The following is a 24,577-nucleotide window of genomic DNA, read 5'->3' as shown; positions in this document are numbered from 1 at the left end:
CTTAGCTGAAAGTTGTGGCTACTGCCGGCGGCGGCTGGGCTTGCTGTCTGACAGATAGGCCAGCCCGGATGCACCGGGAGCCAGGCTGGGGCTCATGGCTGCTCACCTGGCTGCTCACTGCTGAGCCAGGGCCCGGAGTCATTCAACAGTGAGGAAACACGTGGGGCAGTTAGGCCTTCCTCAGGCATGCTGGGCCCTGCGTGGTGTGCCTGCTCCGCTAGTCCCGATGGGCTGGGCCAATCAGGAGGGAGAATGTGGTGCAGGTGCTGGCCCGGGAGGGCAAGGCCTATCAGGGACTGAGCTGTAACTAGTGCGGCTCCACCAGCGAACATTATCTGCTTCAGTGCAAATGACTGTGATCGGAGATGTGGAGCCCTCTGACGGCTGACAAAGGCCAAGCCCTCTTCCTTTCTTTTTTTTTTTTTTTTAATAACAGTAGCTGTTTTTAAAACATTTTTTGTCCTTTAAAATTTGTTTATTTATTATTATGTGTCTGAAAGGTGAGAGACAGAGAGACCTTCCATCCGCTGGTTCACTCCCCAAATGTCTGCAACAGCCAGGGCCGGGCCAGACCGGAGCTGGCAGCCTGGAACTCAGTCAGGACCTGCCACGTGGGCGGCAGGGACCCAGCTGCTTGAGCCATCACCACTGCCTCCCAGGGCGCTGGCAGAAAACTGGAATTGGACGCAGAACCAGGACTTGAACCCAGGCACGTGATAGGGGATGCAGGCATCCAAAGCGGTGTCGTAATCACTGCACAAAACGCCCTCCACAGCTGCTTCCCTCTAAGACCTGGGAGGTCTCGGCCATCAGGCCTCGCTCGCGATAGGACATTTCCTGCTGAGGAACAGTGAGACCCCCTCTAGGATTACCTGGGGCCTCTGCCCCAGTGGTATTTGTTAGAGGTGGACTGGCCATGTCACGCGCAGCTGATACCAGTCATGGAATCCCAGACAGAAATCACCAACAGCAGAAGAGCATGTAGGAAGGCTTTATTGTAAAATCATCAACAGCAGAGAATATTGAAGATGTGTTCCCCAGCAGAGAAGGCTGAGCTCGGCTGGGATCACTCACAGCACGGCAGTGTGGAGTGTGGACCATGAGCAGAGCTGTTCTCTCTGCTGGGGGCAGAGGCTGGCCCGTCAGTGAGCAGGTGCGTAGAAGCCGCCGTCCTGGGGGCTGGCCATTCAGGCATGAGCTCCTGTTTGGGCAGGAAGAGGAGAAGGGAAGATAGGATTGGCGTTCTTGTGCCTGTATTACCCAATGTAAGGACTTGCAAATCAGTGGGACTTCTATTAGGAGAGAGTGTAGCATTTGGGGTTCTTTTGGTTACTCTGCAAAACTCACACGCTGCACCCAAGTAATCCAACAACTTCCTAGCACCGTCATCAAGCATCTGAGTTACAGTCGTGGTCATGGCATTGACCCAGTGAGTCAAGCTCTGACGGCACTGATTGGTCGTTAAACATTTGGGGTTTCGTGTCGGTACATCTGTAACCTGTTTTCTTCAATGCTGTGTGTTACATCATTTGTTTCGATGGGTACTCATACAGGCAGCGTACAACGTGTCACACACAGTGTGCATGAGCACAGTGGCTGCTCCGAGAGCAGGCCTGGAAGGCAGAGTCTCCACCAAGCCCCAAAGCCCAGTGCAGAGCTAAGGGGGTTCCCCTCACGTCCCTGGCTCCCACCACCATGCTAGCACCGAAGATTGTGGGTGGCAGCAAGGAGCCCAGAGAAGAAAATTGATTCTGCTTGCTTGTTTTATGGTTCTTGGGGTGTTACCATAACAGCATGGCTTCTTCCCTGACTCTGCAGAACATATGGGAAGCCTATACTTAGATTATCATTTCAAGGCCTTCCTCCCCCATAGCCATCTCCCCCTCCCCCCAAGAATCCTCAATATGGGATCAATTCTGGGGTTGAAAAAACCAAGTTGAGTGGGGTGAAATGTCCCAGTCCTGAACTTGGGAGTCACCACCAGCCAGCAAACTGCAGCGTGGACATTGTCCTGGAACGGCTGTCGGGTCAGCCATGGCAGGAGACGTGTCGTCCCCAGAACCAGAGACAGCCACGAGATGCTCCAAACAGAAAGAAGGCACAAGGCAATCTTTAAATCACAGTCGTAAATGTCAAAACAGACCACATGGAAGCTGCTTCGCTGTCTAAAAATAGACAGCATTTAGGAGCTGGTTCCCTCTCGGAAATCATCGCTCTGCTCTTTCAACCGTGTTTCTGGGGGCCTTTGGATACGATTTCTGCAAACGTGTATTAGCGACTCAGTAGTTAGGCAGGGACCTCCTACATGTACAGTAAGCAACCAACGCTTCCCGGTGTCATTCTAGAAGGGATACTAGGCAGCGCCTCTCCAAAACCTCATTACTAAGCCGTCAGCTGCTCTAAGTCATTTCTTTCCAGGATGGCAAAAGTCCAAGTCGAATTCATTACAACAGAAGACGAAATCTATAAACACCTGCATGTAATTGATTAGTAAGTGGGGGTCACTCGCACGGGCGGCTTGTTTACTCCTCTGTTCAAAACAACATGCTCAAACAGAGAGCCAACAATGGCAACTCATTGACAGGGTGCCAACCTGTTCAGACTTTGTTTTCATAAAATGATTGCGTCTATTCGGGGCTTCTACACTGGTGTCCCCAGACCTACACCTCCATTCAAGTGCCCAGTCCTGGGGCCGGTGTTCTGGTGCAGTGGGTTAGGCTGCCATCTGCAATGCCGGATGCTGATTCAAGTCCTGGCTGCTTCACTTCTGATCTGGCTCTCTGCTGGTGTCCTGAGAGAGCTATGGAAGGTGGCCCAAGTGCTTGGACCCCTGCACCCACAAGGAATGCCAGTTGGAGTTTCTGGCTCCTGGCTTCAGCCTGGCCCAGCACTGACCATTGCGGCCATCAGGGGAAGCAGAGGACGGAGCAGAGGATGGGAGATCTCCCTGTCTCTCTAGCCCTGACTTTCAAAATAAATAAGTAAATACTTTAAAAAATAAAGTTATTCCTTCCCTATTCTATGCTGAAGCTCTGCTGAGACTGAGGAGAAAACCTGGGGCTTGCTGAGGTGACCAGTGGACGAGTGGCACCTCTCGAACATGCGGGGATCTCTGATTTCACAAACCCAGGCAGGCCTTGGACAAGAAGCCCTTGGGAGGAGGTGAGGTGCAGCAGGAACTGAACCCCCTGGCTTGGGCATTTCCCACTGTGTGGACTTGTGGATCCCCTCTGTCTACACTGAGTGACCCTGATGTTCCAAGGACAGGTGACAGGTAGGGGCCCGTGATGCACAGGTCGGGTGTGTGGCAAATGTGTTCAGGTTTGCTCCCAGGGTGTTGAGCGGAGAGAGTGAATTTGGAAAGAGAGGGAGCCCAGGGTATCTGGTGGGGTTATTTAGAGATGTTCCCTGCCAGGGTGGGTCCTCATCTCATCCCCAGTGCCAAGCAGTGAGCTGGGTCCAAGACAGTGGCAGAGCGATTGTTGGACGGAGGCGGCAGGACCGGGTCCCAGGAAAGTAGCAACAGGCAGCCTGGGAGCCCCCTCCCTGAAAAAGGAGCTGGTGCCCACACTGGGCAGTCCCTCCTGCCTGTCACCCAGCCTCCCGACCTCCCATCCTGCACACAGCGTGAAAAGAACACACACACGGCTCGCAGGTGAGTTACCAGCCACTCTCGGGGAGCGACAGGAGCATCAAGCCCAGAGCCACACGCAAGACCCTGCCGCAAGGCCAGACAGACTTAGCAGTGTCTTGGGAAGTAGGGTGACGGAGGACAGTAGCAAGGCATGGGAGTAAGCCAAGTTGGTGTCGGACAGAATTGATCATCGCACCATCAAACAAAAGCCAGATGGTGACCTTGGACGTGAAAGTGCGGTTTGGAGACAGGAAGACCTCGGTAGACTGAGAAAGCAGAACAGACCATCGATGGTCACGTGGTGTGCTGGATGCTGAAGTCCAGGGATTCCCCCTAGGAGCCCAGCGCGAGCAGACGAGCTGATGGAAACACAAAGGAAGACGGAAGGTCAGACGTGTCGGTCTCCATGCAAGGAGACTTCTAGAAGGAAAGGAAAGAATGGGGGGGGGGGGGGGCAGAAAATAATCAAATAAGTAATTGGAGAAAAATTTCCATAGCAAAACCAGGAAATTGGAAATTACAAGACACAGATCCTGACAGTGACGACCCACGCAGTTCATGTGTTTTCCTTTTTTTTTTTTTTTTTAAGTTTTTTGTTTGTTTGTTTGTTTGTTTTGACAGGCAGAGTGGACAGTGAGAGAGAGACAGAGAGAAAGGTCTTCCTTTGCCGTTGGTTCACCCTCCAATGGCCGCTGCAGCCAGCGCGCTGCAACCGGCGGCGTACCGCGCTGATCCGATGGCAGGAGCCAGGTGCTTCTCCTGGTCTCCCATGGGGTGCAGGGCCCAAGCACTTGGGCCATCCTCCACTGCCTTCCCGGGCCACAGCAGAGAGCTGGCCTGGAAGAGGGGCAATGGGGACAGAATCCGGCGCCCCAACCGGGACTAGAACCTGGTGTGCTGGAGCTGCAAGGTGGAGGATTAGCCTGTTGAGCCACGGCACCAGCTCATGCGTTTTTTGTTTTTTTTTTTTTTTTTTTTGTCAGGCAGAGTGGATAGTGAGAGAGAGAGACAGAGAGAAAGGTCTTCCTTTTTGCCGTTGGTTCACCCTCCAATGGCTGCTGCGGCCGGCACATCGTGCTGATCCGAAGCCAGGAGCCAGGCGCTTCTCCTGGTCTCCCATGCGGGTGCAGGGCCCAAGCACTTGGGCCATCCTCCACTGCCTTCCCGGGCCATAGCAGAGAGGTGGCCTGGAAGAGGGGCCACCGGGATAGAATCCGGCGCCCCAACCGGGACTAGAACCCGGTGTGCCGGTGCCGCAAGGTGGAGGATTAGCCTGTTGAGCCACGGCGCCGGCTCATGCGTTTTCATATCTTGGAAATGTCAGCCTTGATTAGCAGATTCACAGACCAGGATAAGTCTGTGGCCAGAGAAATTAACCACCCCCCCCCCACAGTGCGTGTAGAAAGGGTAGAATCTGAACAAGGCCTGTGCAGAGCACCACTGCCCATTCCTTGGTGGCGATGTTCGCGGTGGGCAGGACCATAAGACCCTGTCGCGGGGGCACAGACCCGTGTCACACTGCTACATGGCTCAGCAAAGTCCATTGTTCAGATGTATTCAGGCCCCAAATCCATAGCTCTTACCAAATGCAGATTACGCTGGGTGGGTCAGCCCTAAGCACATGACCCCTTATAAAAGGGACTGAACACATGCTGGGGAGAGAGATTGCAAAATATGAGAGGGGGCCCAACCCCAGGGAGATGCTCCCCTGCTGGCCCTGGGGGCACAGGGGCCACAAGCCTGGAACGCAGCCACCTGGCTGTCAGCCAGCAGGGAGGCGGGCGTCCCAGGCCTCCAGCCACAAGGACCTGAACTCTGCCACAACCAACAAGGCTGGAAGTAGACAGCAAGCCCAGGTGAGCATGAAGCCGGCTGACCACGCTGCTGTCAGCCTGTGAGGCCCTGAGCAGAAGCTGCACCCCAGCATCAGACCTGCAGAGCGGTCAGCTAGGCACAGCGCGGCTCTGGGTCACCCCATTTCCAGTCACTTGTTAAATAGCAATAGCACGCGAGTGTGCGGTTTCCCTACCATTATGCCCTCTGTATAATTTTTTTACAACTTTCTATGTCCCTGTAGATATTTTCAAGAAAAAAACTAAGTGATTTAGAAGGGAGATTGCACATCCTTTACAAATATACATAGATCAGCCAAGGAAATTGACTGGGTGTTAAACCAAAAGAATATTTTCAAATTTTCAGTAACCACGAGTCAAGCAAATTTTTTTTTTAATCACTGACCACAATGCAGAAAACATTGGCAACAAAAAATGACAAGGAAAGAATGAATTTTAAAATGCACTTCTTAACAGTTCTTGCGCCAGCAAAGAAAACAAGCTGTTTAAAAGTAAGCACCAGCCCTGGGATGTGTATATATACACAAAGTGCTATCGGCAAGAAGTGGGCTTAATTCCATTTACAAAGTAAACAGGAAAGACCGAAAGTAATTGAGTTACACTTTCAACCTTGAGGAGCTAGAAAAAGAAAACCTCAGTAAGCCCAAGAACGGAATCAGCAAACGTGACGCATAAATTGATGAGATCGAAAGAAGAGCAACAAAATTGTGGAGTGCTGGAGACAGCAGCGGCCCGAGGACCGCATGGGCATGTCAGAGGGCGGGACGAGGCAGGAGTCCACAGCCTCGCAGGGAATAATGATATTAAACATGAAAAAAAAAAAACCAAAAACCTATATAAAACAAATACTTTCCTCTAAAGATAAAAATGACCAAGAGTAGAAAAAAGAGAAAGACAAGTACCTTTCAGCCCCCAAGAGCCATAAAAGAAATAGAAAAGATTTTCAAATGAGGGGAATCGGGAAGGGCAGATGCTGGTGCGCAGGTGCAAGGTGCGGCTGCAGAGGAAGGGTCCCACCCGGTGTCCTGCGCAGGTCCCAGCCCTGTGTTCCCGGGTTCAGCGGAGGCGGAAGAGGCTTTGAATGTCCTCACCACAAAGAGAAGATAAAGGTCTGGGGCTGGACCGGCTGTTCTCCCTGGCTTGTTTATTACACCTCGTGTCTGTGTATGGAAACTGCACTGAACTCTACGAATATGGACGATGACCACGTGACCATTGCCATAGGTCAACGCTGTGCAGGACTGAAAGAGAAGAAAAAGAAAAAGCTGTCCCGGGATCTGCCCCTGAGAACGGCACCTGCTCTGGGAGCTGTTGTGATGAGTGGAGGGGAGGAAAAAGCTGCCTCCAGTCAAAGCTGGGTCGGGAAGCAAAAGCTCAGAAACAAAAAGTAGAGGTACCACATTTGCATATCAGAAGACCAAGTCGCCTCAGCCAGGACACTGGAAGTTCTCTGTGTGGCCCCCTTACATAACAGAAGACCCCTCTTCTCATTTTACATCCTTGATCCTTGTCACGAACTCCACGTTGTGTGATATTAACACACCCACCCTGCTTTTTTTAAAAGGCTATGTGTGTGCATGCATATAATTTTACATACAAAGCAAACATGGTACAATTTTAAAATTGTGGAATCTAAAAGAGTGGAAAATTCATTAATATACTTATTGCATTAACAGATTCATGTAGAGAATGTGTAAGATCCTTTCAATAAACGCCAACACATTGACAGCTGTCATGCAGCCTCCTAACGTACATAAAAAGCAAGGATTACAACACGAAGTCTTAGACCTACTCACGAGTCTCAAACAAAGGAGACTGAGCAAGGCATGGAAACCAGAAGCCATTGAATAAAAGATTTGTTCCTTTTACTCCAGAAACATATGCAGGGTGGAAAGATGGTAAGAATCACTCCAATAACCAAAGCAAGATGTCAATTCTGGGGGAAATTATGGAGGGAGATTATGGGAGAGGAGGCATATGAGAATTCTACTTGTCACTTTGTGTTTCTGTAAACTTAAAATCTCTCTATGAAATAGTCCATTAGCTGAAATATACCGTCACATATACAAAACAGTGCAAATGATTTAATACCACAAACAAACCAATAGAAAAATTAGTGAAAGAGACAGTTCACAGCTGAAAAAAAAGGTACAAGTGGCTTTCCAATAGCTACGCAGACACGCACAATGGAAGCATTACAAATTCCAACAGAATGGTATTTTCGGACTTCTTGGCAAATGTGAAGTTTGATAACGCAAGGGCATGAGAGAGCAGATGTGTCTGTACCTGAAGTATTAGTGAGAGTGTGAGCAGGAGCACAGCCCCTTTCAGAAAAAAAATAACACGATGAATTTAAAACCCACATCCTCTTTAATTGGACAGGTTTGTTTTCATGAGCTGGCCACATAGAAGTGCTCATAGCTCAATGTGAATGTTTATCATTAAAGATGTTTATTTCAGACTGTTTGTAATAGGAAAAGGCCAAATGACCATCAAAGGATTCCAGAAACTGTGTGGCACACCCATGTGATAAAACACCAGGAGCCACGCTCTTAGACAGGGACTGGGGCAGTGAGGGCCCACGCAGAATCACTCCCAAGACACATTTGTAATTGTGCTCTGTGGGGAAGGAATGGGGGCGGGGAGAGGGACATGGGGGCGGGGAGGACGGGGTAGGGGACAGAGAGGGAGAGAGAGAGGAACAGGAGGGGGGCGGAGGGACTGGAGAGGGAGGGAGAGAGGGGAACAGGAGAGGGGAACAGGAGAGGGAGAGAGAGAGGGAGAGAGAGAGGGATTCTACGTGTTCTGTACCCAGCTACCTGAAGAAGGACACGCACAAAACGTGTCAAGACGGTTATCCAGGGGAGAGAAAATGAAGACAGAGTCAGGGAAGTGAGGAAAATCCTTTATCACTGAATTTTGTCTTCTTTAAAAGTGTCCCCATGTACATACACATCAGAAAAATATAGTAGGGGCTTAAGACAAAGCCCCTGGGTAACAAAGTGTGAGCTCCTCTGTCTGACACCTGCACCAGCATCCAGATTCCTGGGCTACGCCTTTATACCTGCGGATCTGGCCAATGCACAGAGGATGAAATGACGTAAAGTTCTCCATTTGCAAATGGTTGTTTGCACAGAAAATCCAGAAGACACTCACTGAAAGCTTATTGGAACTTTATTTTTATTAGAATATTTATTTATTTATTAGAAATGTAGCCAGGTGACCAAACACATGGGTACTTCCAAAAGGTCATGGGAAATGGAATGAAAAGATAGCCAGGCTGGCCAGTACTTAGAGAAAGGCCAGGGAAGAGAATAACGGGACACCTTTTTTTGTCCTTTGCTGGCCTTAAGTGTCCAACAGAGACACAGGAGGGCCGAAAGCAATCTGGCAGGAGTCATTAACACTCGAGCAGAGCACGCTGCCCAACCCAGCACCAATCAGCTGCCTTTCCAGTGTGCGCCAGAGCCACACGCAAACACACGCCCGGAGAGGCCGATCGGACTCACTGTACAGCACCAGGCTGGACAGCAAAAAATTAGAAGTGGGTAAAGCCTCCGCCTGCGGTGCTGGCATCCCATATAGGCACTGGTTCAAGTCCCGGCTGCTCCACTTCCGATCCAGCTCTCTGCTATGGCCTAGGAAAGCAGCAGATGATGGCCCACGTCCTTGGGCCCCTGCACCCACGTAGGAGACCTGGAAGAAGCTCCTGGTTCCTGGCTTCGGATCAGCCCAGCTCTGGCTGTTGCAGCCATTTGAGGAGTGAACCAGTGGATGGAAGACTGACCTCTCTGTCTCTCCCTCTTACTGTCTGAAACTCTACCTCTCAAATAAATAAATAAATAAATATTTTTTTAGAAACAAATGCCCCTTAGGAAGAAGATGATTTTCTTTAAAAATTTGCTTATTTATTTGAAAAACAGAGCAACAAAGAGAGAAGTTGAGAGAGAGAGAGAGAGAGATTCCATTCACTCCCCCAAATGGCCACAACATCCAGAGCAGGCCAGACTGAAGCCAGGAGCCAAGATTCCATCCGGGTCTCCCACATGGGTGGCAGGGGCCCAAGCACTCGGACCATCCTCCACCGCCTTCTCAGGAGCATTGGAACACGGCTGGATGAGAAGGGGAGCAGTCAGGACTGGAACCAGTGCTCAGATGTGGAATGGCAGCATTGGGATGCCAGAGTCACAGGCCGCGGTCTGGCCCACTGCACCACAATCGGTCTAACCCACCACACCACAATGCTGACCCAGCCCGTAGTATTTAAAGTATGATGTATCTGTATCTGGAAACACGATGTAACAGGTTTTTTTAAAGTCAGTCTATTCATTCTGACAATGTAAAACTAAAAGATACATTATTAAACATCAAGAGAATGTTATAGAATGTTATTACTGTGTGACATAATTCTTATTCAAAACTTTCTGTATTTATGCACACATACATGACTGTAAGCACTGAGAACAAAAACAAGTAGTTAGCGGACAGGATAAGGGTTGGAGATGAGGAACTTTTGCTTTCCCTGTATTTGAAACTTCAAAATAAAAATATAGCCATATATGAAGTATGAGGTTTTTAAAAGTCCCCCAAAAGCAAATATAACAATCTTAAAGGTGTATTTACACACATGTGTCATTGCACACATATTTATTTTATAAGGATTTGAGAGATTTTCCGACCTTACTAAAATCATAAAAGTATTTCAAAGATTAAATGGCAGTGCTGGACCAGGAAGTAAATGCTCTTCGTGTCTGGAGAAATTCCAGTGTTAGAAAACCCAGGAGAGTCTTCTGGGAGGATCATGGCTCCAGGAGAACAGCAATATTCTGGTGGACAGCAAACCTTACTTTTGGTTTCTTTCTCAAAACCTTTGGGTAGCTGTGCTCAGGAGTAAATCGGCAGGTGCTCCAGATCTCTGCGTAACATCTGGGAAAGCGCCTGAACCGCGGGTCCACCCTGGCCTCCTTGTACACATAGGATATCTGGTTGTTTGAAAAGCCATCGAGACAAGATGGAACGTAGTCGCTTGCCCAAAGATTGAAATTCCTGGAAACATGTTGCCTTTTATCGGGGGAGATCCTCTTCCGTCCCAGGCCCTGGGGAAGAATAGGGAGGAGGTTAGGGGGGAAATGGTCAACATCCCACAGTTCCAAGGTCTTTATGGAAACCAGTGACACGACACGGACACGTTTCAATGCTCCCTTCCAGGATCTGTAGTGACAAGTTGCTGAAGGCTGGAACTGGATACTCACAGCGTGCTGGGGGCCAGCTCAGAGGCCGAGAGCAGTGAGCTCACCAAGACAGCCACTCCATGCCGACAAATGGCAAACACCACCAAGAAAATAAAACAGCCATGGATTGTATGCAGAAAGATACGGTATTAGGGGCCGGCTCTACCGTGTAGAGGGTTAAGCCGCTGTCTACGGTACCAGCATCCCATATGGGTGCCTGCTCAAGTCCCGGTTGCTCCATTTCCATTCCAGTTCCCTGCTAACATGCCTGGGAAAGCAGCAGAAGATGGTCCAAGTGCTTGGGCCCCTGCACCCACGTGGGAGACCCAGAACAAAGTCCTGTCTCCAGGCCAGGAACTCAATCCAGGTCTCTCATGTGGGTGGCAGGAAGCCAATCACTTAGTCGTCGCCACTGCCCCCCCCAGCGTCTGTGTCAGCAGGAAGCCAGAGGCAAGAGCAGCAGCCAGGTATCTGTCTAATCCGGGTACTCTGATGTGGGATGTGGACTCAACTGCCAGGCCAGAACCACGATCCCATAACCTTTTTAAACATTCATGAAACAGTGTTAAAACTATTCGCATACAAGGACAACAAATCTTTACAATTCAAGAAGTAGAACTCACAGATCACACTCAAAAAAGTTACTCTTGGGAGCTGGCACTGTGGCCTAGCAGGTAGAGCCACCACCTGCACCGCCGGCATCCCATATGGGCACTGGTTTGTGCCCCCACTGCTCCAAGTCCCATCCAGCTCCCTGCTAATGACCTGGGAAAAGCAGTGGAGGATGATTCAAGGGTCTGGGCCCAGCCACCCATGTGGGAGGCCCAGATGAAGCTCCTGGCCCCTGGTTTCATCCTGGCCCAGCACTTGCTATTGTAGCCATCTGGGGAATGAAACAGAGGACGGAAGAGCTCTCTCTGTGAGTGTCCCTCCCTCTCTATGTCACTATGGATTTAAAATAAATAGATAACTCTTTAAAAAGAAAGAAAGAAAGAGAAAAAGAGAGAGAGAGAGAAAGAAAAAAAGAAAGAAAGAAAGAAAAGTTACTATAACCCATAAAACTAGATATTAGGACAGATAGATGATCTTCACAAATTCTAACAGTATAGAAAGTTCAAAACATTTTAAACTTTTTGTTTAAAAAAAGGAAATTAAAAACTAAATCATATACTATTTGGAAGCAAATAATAAGACCTTAATTAGAGATACCTTTGGGAAAGAAAACCAATCTGAAGAATATGGTTTTAATGAGTTCATTAACAAAAACAATTGCAAGGATATGAACTAAGCATTCAATTGAAAAAAGAAAAAAAGAGCTAAAGGAAAGCAAAATAAAGTATTCCGAGGGATACCGTGCCAGTAAATTTGTAAAGAATTAGATAAATTTGGGGCAAACACATATGAGGTAAATCTACCCCAAAAGAGGCAGAAATTGTATATGGATTAATTGAGAGAGAACTAAGAAAGGTGTACAAAAATGCCTCTAACGTAGACACCAAACCCAGGAAATTTCCCGGGAAACGTTATCTAACTTTTGCTAAACTGGAAATGCAAATGTTAGCTCAACTATTGCTGAGCACCGAGAAAGTTGGCCAGCTTCCCGTGCTTCCTAGGAGACTGCCATGACCCTGGTCAAAGAGGTGTGGCATGGTCCCGCTTATGTCGCCATCACGATACACATTTACACGTGCGTGTGAGTGGCCAAACCTCTCGGGCGGCACTCACCCAGCCATTCTCGGGAACGACTCGCCAATGTGAGATCACAAGGACGGAAAGCGAGGGTGCGAATCTTATTTTTCGTTTTACGTAATTCTGTATCATTTGAGCTTCTTAAAGGACGTAGGTTACTTTGGTTACTTAGAAACCAGCACTGCACCTTGCATTTGAGACAGGCTGAGCGGACACTGTGGTTCTATATTCAACACTCGTCGGAGGCAAACTGGTTTTCAGGGGGAAGCCTCTTTGATTTCGTTATGGCCTTGCAACCTGTTGGAAAGGGCGGCAGGGGCCAGGTGTTGGATTTTACTAACTCTCAGCTTCCTCTTCTCTGAAGTGGGGGTGATAAGAGCAATTCACCCATAGGGTTGTTGTGAGGATTAAATGAGATAATAGCGCAAAAACTGGCCAAGAGCAAATGCTTCCTGAGTGATGGGGGTTACTGCTATCATTGTCATCGTCATAACCACAGACTTCCAGGCCTCCGGATCCTCAGAGTTCTGCTGATTGCCCCTCGCCCCTGAGAGAGGCCACGCCAGTAGCTGATTTGCACAGTTATTGAACACTGGAAATAGGGGTCAAATTGAGATGGATGTGAGAGTAAAATACAAACTGGAATTTCTTTTAAAAAGTATTTAAAGAGATTTCTCATCTAGCGTTAGGGCTGGGCAAAGCCAAAGTCAGGAGCCAAGAACTCTACCCAAGTCTCCCGCATGGGGGCAGGGACTCAGCTACCTGAGCTACCACCTGCTCAGGGTGCAGGCTAGCAAGAAGCTGGAGCCCAGAGCACAGCTGGAGCCTGACCCAGGCACTGACATGGATGCGCTATCCCGGGTGGTGTACCAGCTACTTTGGCGAAAAGCAGACTCCAGACTGAATTTTGAAGATTTAGTTTGGAAAGAGGAACGTAAAAGATCTCATTGATAATTTTTTTATTTATAATTTTTTTTCTTTTTATTAAACTTTTATTTAATGAATATAAATTTCCAAAGTATAGCTTATGGATTACAATGGCTTCCCCCCTCCCATAACTTCCCTCCCACCCGCAACCCTCCCCTTTCCCGCTCCCTCTCCCCTTCCATTCACATCAAGATTCATTTTCAATTCTCTTTATATACAGAAGATCAGTTTAGTATATATTAGGTAAAGATTTCAACAGTTTGCCCCCATATAGCAACACAAAGTGAAAAAAATACTGTTGGAGTACTAGTTATAGCATTAAATAACAGTGTACAGCACATTAAAGACAGAGATCCTACATAATATTTTTTAAAAAATTAATTTTCTATGCCATTTCCAATTTAACACCAGGTTTTTTTTTCCATTTCCAATTATCTTTATGTACAGAAGATCGATTCTGTATATAATTAGTAAAGATTTCATCAGTTTGCACCCACACAGAAACACAAAGTGTAAAAATACTGTTTCAGTACTAGTTATAAAATCACTGCACATTAGACAACACATTAAGGACAGATCCCACATGAGATGTAAGTACACAGTGACTCCTGTTGCTGACTTAACAATTTGACACTCTTGTTTATGGCGTCCGTAATCTCCCTAGGCTCTAGTCATGAGTTGCCAAGGCTATGGAAGCCTTTAGAGTCCGCTGACTTTGATCTTATTCTGATGGGGTCATAGTCAAAGTGGAAGTTCTCTCCTCTCTTCAGAGAAAGGTACCTCCTTCTTTGATGGCCCCGTTCTTTCCACTGGGATCTCACTCGCAGAGATCTTTCATTTAGGTCTTCTTCTTTTTTTTCCTTTTCCATGGTATCTTGGCTTTCCATGCCTACAATACTCTCATGGGCTCTTCAGCCAGATCCGAATGCCTTAAGGGCTGATTCTGAGGCCAGAGTGCTGTTTAGGACATCTGCCATTCTATGAGTCTGCTGTGTATCCCGCTTCCCATGTTGGATCGTTCTCTCCCTTTTTGATTCTATCAGTTAGTATTAGCAGACACTAGTCTTGTTTGTGTGATCCCTTTGACTCTTAGACCTATCAGAGCCATCAATTGTGAACTGAAAATGATCACTTGGACTAGTGAGATGGCATTGGTACATGCCACCTTGATGGGATTGTATTGGAATCCCCTGGCACATTTCTAACTCCACCATTTGGGGCAAGTCCGATTGAGCATGTCCCAAATTGTACATCTCCTCCCTCTAATGTTTATATTGATTACTTGTTGAATTGATAATTTGGGTGATTATTTGATTGCTAGATTAGTTTTACTTCGTGTGGCCACTAGAACATTTTAAGTCACGTTCGCAGCTTGCATTAGGTTCCTACTGCACAACGCTGTGCATGCTAACGAGAGCTAGCAGCGCTGACATTCTCCAGTGACAGGGAGCTTGCCGCCTCCAGACAAAGGCAGTTTTTCAGAATTCCTGTCCTACCTAAAATCCCCCCAGCCTAGCCCTTCCTCCGAGGTCCAGGCTCTGCCATCCAGTGACACGCACGGGTGACCCCTTCCTCCACAACAGCTCTTCACAAGAAAGCTCATGGAAGGAAAGTTATAGAAAGGCCCCTGACATCCATGCAAACCCACACGGAGGCTGGGGCAGACTTGGAGAGCTGTGCAGGACTTCGGGAGCTTGGAGTGCTTTCTTTGGAAACTGTTAGGAGTCTTGTCCAAGACTTCGCTCTGTTTTGACCTTGATGCAGTGTTGGGGTCAGCCCTCTGTCGTCACCCCATCTCAGAAAGCCAAGGTCCTGATGCTGCTCCCCCACCCCCACTTCATTCGGAGAGAAACACTCACGGAGTCAAGGTAGTTTCCGGAATTCTCAAAAGTGTGCCGGTTGTCATGCATGGAGAAGGGGAAGTTGTTGTTTGTTGCTTGCTGGAAGAGATGAAAAGGCTATGTCAGGGCCCAGAGGAAGCCGCCACACGCAGCCCAGCGCTGGAGCAGAGAGCGCGGGACGTGACCACGCAGGCGGCCGCGTCAGCTGTCTGAAAGTCAGCCGCACCGCCTTTCAAAACGCCCTGTTTGGAGGCGAGGATGGAACAGTAAACAGCCTCATAACCCAGATGCTGGAGAGGACTCCTGGGCCGGGTCAGCCTGCTTCATCCGGCCAGCAGGACCCCAGAAGCCCAAGGCCGGGGCTGCAGGCTCACCCTGGCAGGTGTGCGGTCAATACCGGTTTCCCCGGCACACCCCTGGAGGGGCCAGGGAGGGGCCTGTGCATCGTGCCATTTACAGAGGAGTCTGACCAGGAGCAGCTCCGCTGTGCAGAGCTGGGGGTTTGAGCTGGGGACAGCACTGGCCTCCAGGGTCCAGGGCTGGAAGACGAACAGGTCCTGGTGAGGAGCAATTGGCTAGAAATGCTGAGAGTGCCACCTGCAGAGTTCAGAGGGGCACGGAACTAGGGCAGAGCCTGGGACTCACCTTCTCCCGGACCTTGTAGATGGGCGGCAGCCTCCCCTCCACCTGCCGAGCCGCCTGCGCACAAAGGGGCTCCTTTAACGTAGCGCGTGTGATGGATTCCGGGGTCTTCTGCATGAGTCCGACATGAGGGAACTGGAAAACAGCACCCGCCTTGATTAAAACCAGATGCACGTGCGTCTATAAGCCAAGTATCAGGGCTTCCTCCATAAAGGGATTAAAATGCAATTTGGGTGCTTCTGGCATGCAATGGAAATGGCATAATTTTTTTGTAATTTTCGAATATTCCTTCCAAGGCAGAAACCCCCGTCATGGCCCAGAGCCACCACGGCTGGTTGTTTCCAGTTACGGGGGCCACCCCCGCAGCGTGGAGCTGGAAACGGTTCAAGGCATGGGGAGGAAGACAAGGCCATCGGAGAGTGTGCGCGTGGACAGACGAAGACGGCAGAGGCGACGTCTGATGGCTTCCTTCTGCTCAGGGACCTCGGGGTCCAGGTCAAGGATCCAGCCCAGGTCACAGGGTCAAAGTGTGAGTACACAGGGGCAGGGGAGGAGGGGGGCCCACCGGAAAGGGGGGTGGTGGGGAAAGGGAGAGGCCTAGGAGGGGGAAGGAGAAGGCAGAAAGATATGGAGGGGGAAAGTGGGACCAAGAGAGATTATTTGGGGGTGCCCTTGGGTTCTTGCTACACAAGGAAAAAGGACTGGGCAGAGCAAGGTGGTCCAGACCAGGGCCTCAGCCCACCCCGCAGGCACTCTGGACATGCGATGGGGCGAGGGAGCCGGCTGTGTGCACACAGACCGATCCGTCATGGGATGGATACCTGGGATTCCCCCAGAGAGGGGCGAGGCTTGGAGGAGGCAGCTGCTCATCCGAGGAGTCCCCTCAGGGGACAGGGAGCAGCCAGGGCATGAGCCCTTCCCTCCTGCAGGGAGCGATGGCTGGCACTGCATGGCCTCCACAGCTCACCCCAACTGTATCTGAATGGCACCTCCCAAAAGACACCCCAACAAAATGGCCTTGGAAGCAGGGCTCTCCAGGCGTAGACAAGCAAGACAAGGCCTGACTGTCCCTGGGAGAACATTCCCACAAGGGGACAGGGAGAGGCATCACACAGTGGTTGGGATCCAAGTTTTCAATGCAGAGCTCCTGAGCCCAGCGCCAGCCTCCTCTCCTACTGGGTGAGCCTCATCGGGAAAGGCTACTTTGGTCTCTTTAGCTGTAAAAGGGAAATGATAACTCTCCCTGATGAGGAAGATCTGATTCTAGGAGAAACCGCAGGCCCCCAGAGAGTGTGCAAAGCTGCTGTTCACAGCTGTCTCCTCCCTCACCCCTAAACCCATGGCCAGGCCTCAGGCCGGTCCCCTTCCTTCTCACTTGGAGTCTTTGACCTTGGCCCGCGTTTCAATCCTCTCTCATTCCTCCTCCAGCCACAGTGGAGCTGTATACTCAGGTGGCCTTTGATTAATGTCCTCCTAAGTGGCATTAGCTGGTTACCATGCCTGTGACAAGGTGGGGTGCTCATGCTATACATGTGGGGGCTGGGGGAGGCATTCCCTATAGCCAGGAGAGTCAGTGGGCGGGAAGCCACATGGCCATGGGTGGATCTTTTCAGTGCAGCGCTGAGTGGGAAAAAGAGAGGAAGAAAGAGAGTAAGATCTATAGCCCAGTGGTATTCATGTAAATAAATAATCTGTGCACACAAAATCATACTTAATTTACAGGCACGCATTCAAGTGGCGGCGCTCCCGTTAAAGGCGTTTGAACGGCTGCCTGGGAATGGGGAGGATAAAACGGAGCTGGGGGAAGGAAACCTCCAGGCTTTGTGGCGCGGACCCTGCAAGGGCAGCAGGAAGCGGCCCGGCCTCCAGGGAGGGGACCTGGACGGAGGAAGACCATCCCCCGCGGCTTTGCACCATTTGGATGTTTCTTAACAGAGTGTGTTTGCCATGTTGTCTTTTTTTCCACAATAAAAGAATAAGTGTGTTTGTTTCTTGTTAGAGCTGTAATACATATTCCCACTTTTAAAAACTCAAACCACAAAGGAAAACTTAGGGAAGGAAGTAAAACTCCCCCAAAGTCCCAGCCCTCTTTCTCCTTAACCCCTGGGTGGCCATCCTTGCTGCACATCCCTCCACGAAGGTGCACCCTGTGTCCGTGTGATTGTGCATGGATGAGGTCATTTTTGTGAACTGACTTCTAGAATTTATGAATACTTTTTCATTTAATAGTAACTTCAGTTGTCTTCTCCCTCCCCTTCTTGTCAACCCCCAACTGCCACCCAGGTGACAATGTGAGCCACTGGGGCCGACATTGTGGCGTAACGGGCTAAGTGCCACAGCACCAGCATCCCACTGGGCACAGGTTCACATCCCGGCTGCTCCACTTCCGATCCAGCTTCCTGCAAATGCACCTGGGAAAAGCAGTGGAGGATGGCCTAAGTCCTTGGGCCCCTGCACCCACGTGGGAGGCCCAGATGAGGCTCCTGGCTCCTGGCTTTCGGCCTGGCCCAGCCCCTGCCGTTGCAGTCATTTGGGGAGTGAACCAGTGGATGGAAGAGCTCTCTTGCTCTCTTTCTGTCTCTCTCTCTCTCTCTCACTCTGACTTTCAAATAAAATAAAATAGATCTTTTTTAAAAATGTGAACCACCAAGCCCTCGTGATCGATTTGCACGACTCCTCTGTGTGCACAGGGCATTCCCAGTGCATCACCAGCACCAGATCATTCCTCACTTAATGACACACCCTGGGAAGCTGTCAAGGTCTGCCTCTATATTTCTAAGCCACTCTGATTCTATTTTTAAAATGTGTTTAAACAGGGGCCAGCATCGTGGTGCAGCAGATTAAACCTCCACCTGTCACACCAGCGTCCCACGTGGGCTGCGGTTGGAGCCCCAGCTGCTGCACTTCTGACCCAGCTCCCTGCTAATGCTCTTGGCAAAGCAACAGAAGGTGGTCCAGCTGCTTTGGCCTCTGCACCCACGTGGGAGACGAGGGTGGAGTTCCTGGCTCCTGGCTTCGGCTGCGGAGTGAACTGGCAGATGGAAAATGGACCTCTGTCTCTAATAAAATAATAAAATAAACCTTTAAAATAAGTTTTTAAACAATTTTTAAACTTTTTATGTATTAATTTTCATTTTATATGAAAGGCAGAGAGAGAGGAGGGGAGAGAGAGAGGGAGAGAGAGATCTTCCATCCAATGCCCTGGTTCCCTCCACAGTTGACCTCAACAGCCAGGACTGGACCAGGCCAAAGGCAAGAGCCAGGACTCAATCCGTGTGGGTGGCAGAGACCCAGCTGCCTGAGCCACCACTGGTGCCTCTCAGGGTGCACATGAGCAGGCAGCTGGGTCAGAAGCAGAGGATGAAGGCTCAGACCCAGGACTCTGATAGGGGATGGTGTTCGATCACCTCTGAGCCAAGCACTTGCCCCCACACAGTTACGTTTTGAAGGTAAATATGAACAACACAGAGGGCCCCAGGCTCTAAACTTCTCCCTTTGCCCTTCTCCCTGTGCCGCTAGATCAATCCGGCTCCCTGGAGGAGGCAGGCCGGGGTGGGGAGGCGCTCTGACCTCGGGAGAGGGTGCTCTCCCCGGCTCGGGGCCAACCAGCTTGAGCTCATTTGTATTCTGCCAGTCTATGGGCTAGATTGCTGTAAAAAAAATGACTCTAGCATTTTAATTTCACTCCTTTAAAATATATATTTAATGGCTATAACATGATAGCTGTGAAATAAACCCTTCTGTTAGATATTGTAACCGTGAAATATAGCTTTTTAACTAGTTGGCGATGAAATTTTTGCTGCGCTCCATCACTCAGTGACTGAAATATTAAACAGGAAGGTGAAGTTGTGTGGGAAAAGCCTTTTTCCCATCTGGCCGCAGGCGGATCCCAAGCAGCAAGGGTGTAACGACCGGCACTTCTCCCAGGTAAAGGTTGTAACAACCGGCAGTCTACCGCGTCCTCCCACACGGCCTCCCCTGACCCACAGCCAGCGATCGCTTTCATTCCCCAACTCCTCCACAAGTTACCCTAGGAAACTTCACCACCAGCACCGATCTTCCTGTGCTTTCAGGTGACGCAGGAGGCTGCAGCCCTAGGCTCGCGTCCCGTCTGGGGGGCACTTCCTCTCTCTCGCAAAATGCTCATTCTCCTTCCCCTCAGGACAGAGCCCGACTCTGTTGGGAGTGGCAGTGGGGTGCTTAACATATACTTCCCAGACTCCCTTGCAGCTGAATTGGCCATGTGGCCCAATGAGACAGAAGCAGATGGGCTGGGCTCCTGGGGAAGCTTCTGTTTGCTCAATGACAAGGGGTGCACTGAACAGACGGGGGTCTTATTCCAGGGAGCCCTCCGGGTGGAGGCAGCACCTCCTTCTACAGTCCAGCCTGGGCTGGGGGCACAGCTCTACACTAAGTTTAGCAGAACACAAGGCTGGACCGAGGCTGGACCCCCAATGCCTTCTGTGAGCAGCCGTGCCAGCCTCTTGGTTTCTTATAATAAGATGATTAAGATGCGATAGCTAGCTTTAAAAAATATATACTTTATTCATTTATTTGAGAGGTAGTGATACAGACAGAGAGAGGAAGAAACAGAGAGAGAGGTCTTCCTTCTGCTGTTCACTCCCCAAATGGCCACAATGGCCAGAGCTGCGCCCATCTGAAGCCAAGAGCCAGGAGCTTCCTACAGGTCTCCCATGCAGGCGCAGGGGCCCAGGTACTTGGCCACCTTCCACGGCTCAGTCAAATGCAATTGTGACACACAAGTGATAGAAAGACAGGAAGCCACTTGGTCTGAGAAGCTTATGTTTTTCTATTTGCAGACGATTTCCAATACGTATTTGACCCTGTTTCCCACTTTACTTTGGCTGCCGGGGAACTCGGACTCAACCCTGATGCCCCAGTATCTGCCATGTGGGCCATTGTGGCATATAAGTCTGTGCTCTTCTTTTCCCAGTCTTACCCTCTTATTCCAAAGCACATTTCAGCTGGCTATGAATTCTTATTTTATGGCTACTTCAGTGTAGACAAGTTATTTATTTAGTAACTATATTTTCATTTATATTTCCCACCTATTACTTTAAATCTTTGAGTAATGAAAACCTTTGTGTACTAAAAACCTTTGTTTGTGTACGTACGTTTTAGTTGGTAAGTACTGCACGGGTCCTGTGAGCTCTTGCTTTACTCTGAGCACTTTTGAATGGATGATCTCCTTAATCCCTACCCTGGTACTCTAAACTTGGTTCCCCGTGTCCCCATTTTACAGGTAAAGAACCTGAGACTTCTTTAGAAAGGCCAAAGTATTTAGCTGAGGTTTTGTTAAAGTGAATATAGTCAGTTTTTTAAAGTCTTCAAATGCAAATTTTCTAAGATCTTTCTGTGCTTGTTTTACACAATTTAAAAAATATTTTTCTTTTACTTATTTGAAGGAGGAGAGAGAGAGAGAGAGAGATCCCATCTGCTGGTTTACTCTCCAAATATTTGCAACAGCCAGGACTGGACGGGGCCAAAGCCTGGAACTGGGCACTCAACACAGGTCTCCCACATGGGTGGCAGGGACCAAGGACCTGAGCCATCGCTGCTGCCTCCTGGGGTCTCTGTTAACAGGAAGCCAAAGCCAGGAGCTGGAGTGGGACTCAAACCCAGGTAGATTCGAAGGTGGGGCCTGAGGGCTTAATCAGCATTTTAACCACTAGGCCAAACGTCCACTCCCTAGACAAAAATTTTGCGCAGTTTTCTGTGTCTTGCTGCCCCAGGGCAGGCCACCGGCAGCCTGTCTGCGTTCGCCTCTCGCGCTGAGCGTCAGGGAGGACGCAGGCTACAGTCTGCCCAGGGGAGTCCCCCTTGACCGTCCTCGTGTGGATGAACTGCGGAAGTTCAGGGATGGAAGACTTGTCAGCCTGTGGGATGTGCACGAGAGCAAGCAAAGGGAAGCGCCTGGGCCACACAGCCACGCACAGGGACACACCCTGCCGGGCTTGGAAGGTAGTACCCAAAGACAGAGGCATGGCGAAGAGCCTCGAGCTGGAAAGGGAAAGTTCCCGAAAGACGGAGACAGAACGTGAAGCCTTCTCAGCCTCTGCCGTTCCCAGGCTGCTGGGCAGAGGACGTCAGGTTGCGAGGCAGCAGGGGTCCGTTTAGAGGTTCCTAATGCACTCATTCCTCCAACAGCTACTTATGGAGTGCCTCCTGTGTGCCCCACCCAGTTCCGGGCACTGGGACCCACCCCCCCCCCCCCACACACACACACACCCCCGTGAACAGAAAAGACCAAGAGCCCAGCCCTCCGGCAGGGGAGACAGGGATGCCCACAGCACCCCAGTAACGCGGGTGTCGGCAGAGAAACAAGAGCAAAAGGAGGGCAGGCAGCGACCACCCCTGGCCAGCGTCCACACGGCTCCGGTGCACCGAACACGTCCCGAGCACTGCTTCCTTCCGTCCTCCGGGAATGCAGGGGGTCCCACCCCACAGAGGAGGCCCTGGAAGGGGTTTGCTCAAGGCCACGTTGCAGAAGCCACAGCAGCGGCATCCGAACTCAGTTCTGTGCCCTCAAGCCTGTGGACTGAAAAGCGCCAACGGGCACCATCTTTCTCACCCATCTTCCGTCCTTGTCCAGGGATGGGTTGAAGCGTCTCCCCTTGGCCATTGTCTCCAGGAAGCCACAGGGGGCTGGGGTGGGCTCGCTCTCCTCTCCGAGGCTTCAGAAGCTCTACACACCTGGGGAGCCCCTGATCTCCAGGTCTCAGCCCCCACCAGGTGGGGAAGCCAAGTGCCCACTGTGCTGACGGAATGGGAGCGCACGTCACAATGGGTGGGGCCTCTTCTAAGTCCTCCTGGGAGTCCATGCATGGTCCCAAGGCATGGGGCAGAGGACCCCTCCATCCCAGCCGAGCAAGCCCCAGGATCAGCACCGATAGGTGAGAACAAGATTATGTTGGGGCAATGACAAACCTTTTTGTACCCTCTAAACCCTTGAACCAGTAATACTGGAGTGGATGTTCCCATGGCAACCATCTGTCCCAACCCCTTTGTTTTCAGAAAAGTAAATTGCATCCCTGGCTGGGGATGACCTTGATCTTGTCCGGGAGCCACACCTCCTGCCACCTCCTCACGCGGCAGCTTCTCAGTCCCAGCTCAGACCCCACCGTGGGACTCACAGGTGCTCCCATCTTCCTGGTACTGCACAGAGACCACAAGGAAGAGACATTTAGAAATCATCACTGTGCGCAGGTGTTGTGCTGAGCACTTCCACGTGTTTTTCTCTTACAGGTTCTCCATGACAACCTGCAACAAGGACAAACAAGGAAGCAAGGATCCCACGGCCGACGGGTGGGGCACCCCAGAACTGAAGCCAAGGTCATGGGGTTACTCCAGACTCCCGAGTCTTTCCCAGGGCCACCTGGTCTCCCTGAGGCTGCTCCTGGGATCTGGCCTCTCTCCCCGAGCCTGGACACCGGTCCTGCCTCCCTTCTGCTCACTAATGTACTCTCTGCCTCCTCCTCCTCCTTTTAGATGCACTGGCTCGCCCATGCCCCTGGCGATTCCCTGTAAAGGTAAGAGCACATTTCTACAGGATCTGTCTGACTCTCTTTTGCTAACAAATTGTGTCTTCAAACCCATCATCTCCCACTCAGTTCCCTGGATGTTCTAGCCAGAGTTGCCATGGTAATGATATGGCCCTTCTCCGGTCCCCAGAGACAGGCTCTTGGACGTGATGCTAGAGGTGCAACATCCTCTTGCAGCTGTGATGTCAAAGCCACATAGGGGGCTGGCGCTGTGGCGCAGTGGGTTAAAGCCCTGGCCTGAAGTGCTGGCATCCCATATGGGCGCTAGTTCGAGATCCAGCTGCTCCACTTCTGATCCAACTCTCTGCTATGGCCTGGGAAAGCAGTAGAGGATGGCCCAAGTCCTTGGGCACATGCACCCGCATGGGAGACCAGGAAGAAGCACCTGGCTCCTGGGTTTGGGTCAGCACAGCTCCGGCCTTTGTGGCCAGTTGGGGAGTGGACCATCAGATGGAAGATCTCTCTCTCTCTCTCTGCCTCTCCTTCTCTCTGTGTGTAACTCTGACTTTCAAATAAATAAATAAATCTTTAAAAAAAAGCCACATGGTGGGGCCGACACTGTGGCATAGTAGGTTAAGCTGCCACCTGCAACGCCGGCATCCCACATGGGTGTTGGTTCAAGTCCCAGCTGCTCCACTTCCTGCTAATATGCCTGGGAAAGCAGTGGAGGATGGCCCAAGTTCCTGGACCCTTGTACCCATGTGGGAGACCCAGAAGAAGCTGCTGACTCCTGACTTCAATGAGTGAAACAGCATATAGAAGATCTCTCTCTCTCTCTCTCTCTCTCTCTCTCTCTCTCTCTCTCTGTTTTTCAAATAAATAAAGTAGATGTTTTGTTTTGTTTTAAGCCACATGGTGATGAGGGAGGAGGGAGGATGGCAGCAGCCCATCTTGGCGCTGGGGAGCCACTATGCCAGCTCTCGACAAGCAATCTATTATGTGAGTAATAAACCCTCCTAGGGTGGCTTCCACCTGCTGATAGACTTAGTGCACCTGACACAGTGTCTCTTCAGTTTTACCAGGTATTTCTGTCTGTTCTCCAATTCTGCAGCACAGATGGGTACTCCTGCCAGCCTCCCAAGAGTCCTGTTGTGCCACAGTCTTGCCAAGATTTGGTATATGAATTGGGATCAAGGTTGGCTGGGATAGCCCAAATACCAGGGCTAAGGGGTAGGCATTTGGTGCAGTGGTTCAAACA

General features: G+C 50.3%; 1 protein-coding gene across 1 annotated transcript; it reads right to left on the bottom strand.

Annotated features, from left to right (window-relative positions):
• Positions 1-10,286: 10,286 nt before the first annotated feature.
• TEX36 (testis expressed 36) lies at positions 10,287-22,460 on the bottom strand. Its single transcript, XM_062215167.1, has 4 exons — positions 22,410-22,460; positions 15,821-15,952; positions 15,194-15,274; positions 10,287-10,583 (listed from the first exon to the last, which is right to left on the bottom strand). The coding sequence occupies exons 1-4, from the start codon at positions 22,458-22,460 to the stop codon at positions 10,287-10,289; spliced, it is 561 nt and encodes a 186-aa protein (XP_062071151.1).
• Between the last annotated feature and the right edge of the window lie 2,117 nt (positions 22,461-24,577).

Source organism: Lepus europaeus, chromosome 17, assembly GCF_033115175.1.
Source record: "Lepus europaeus isolate LE1 chromosome 17, mLepTim1.pri, whole genome shotgun sequence".
Lineage (NCBI taxonomy): Eukaryota > Metazoa > Chordata > Mammalia > Lagomorpha > Leporidae > Lepus > Lepus europaeus.
The sequence above is the reverse complement of the archived record's forward strand: the minus strand, read 5'-3'. Positions and strand labels throughout refer to the sequence as shown.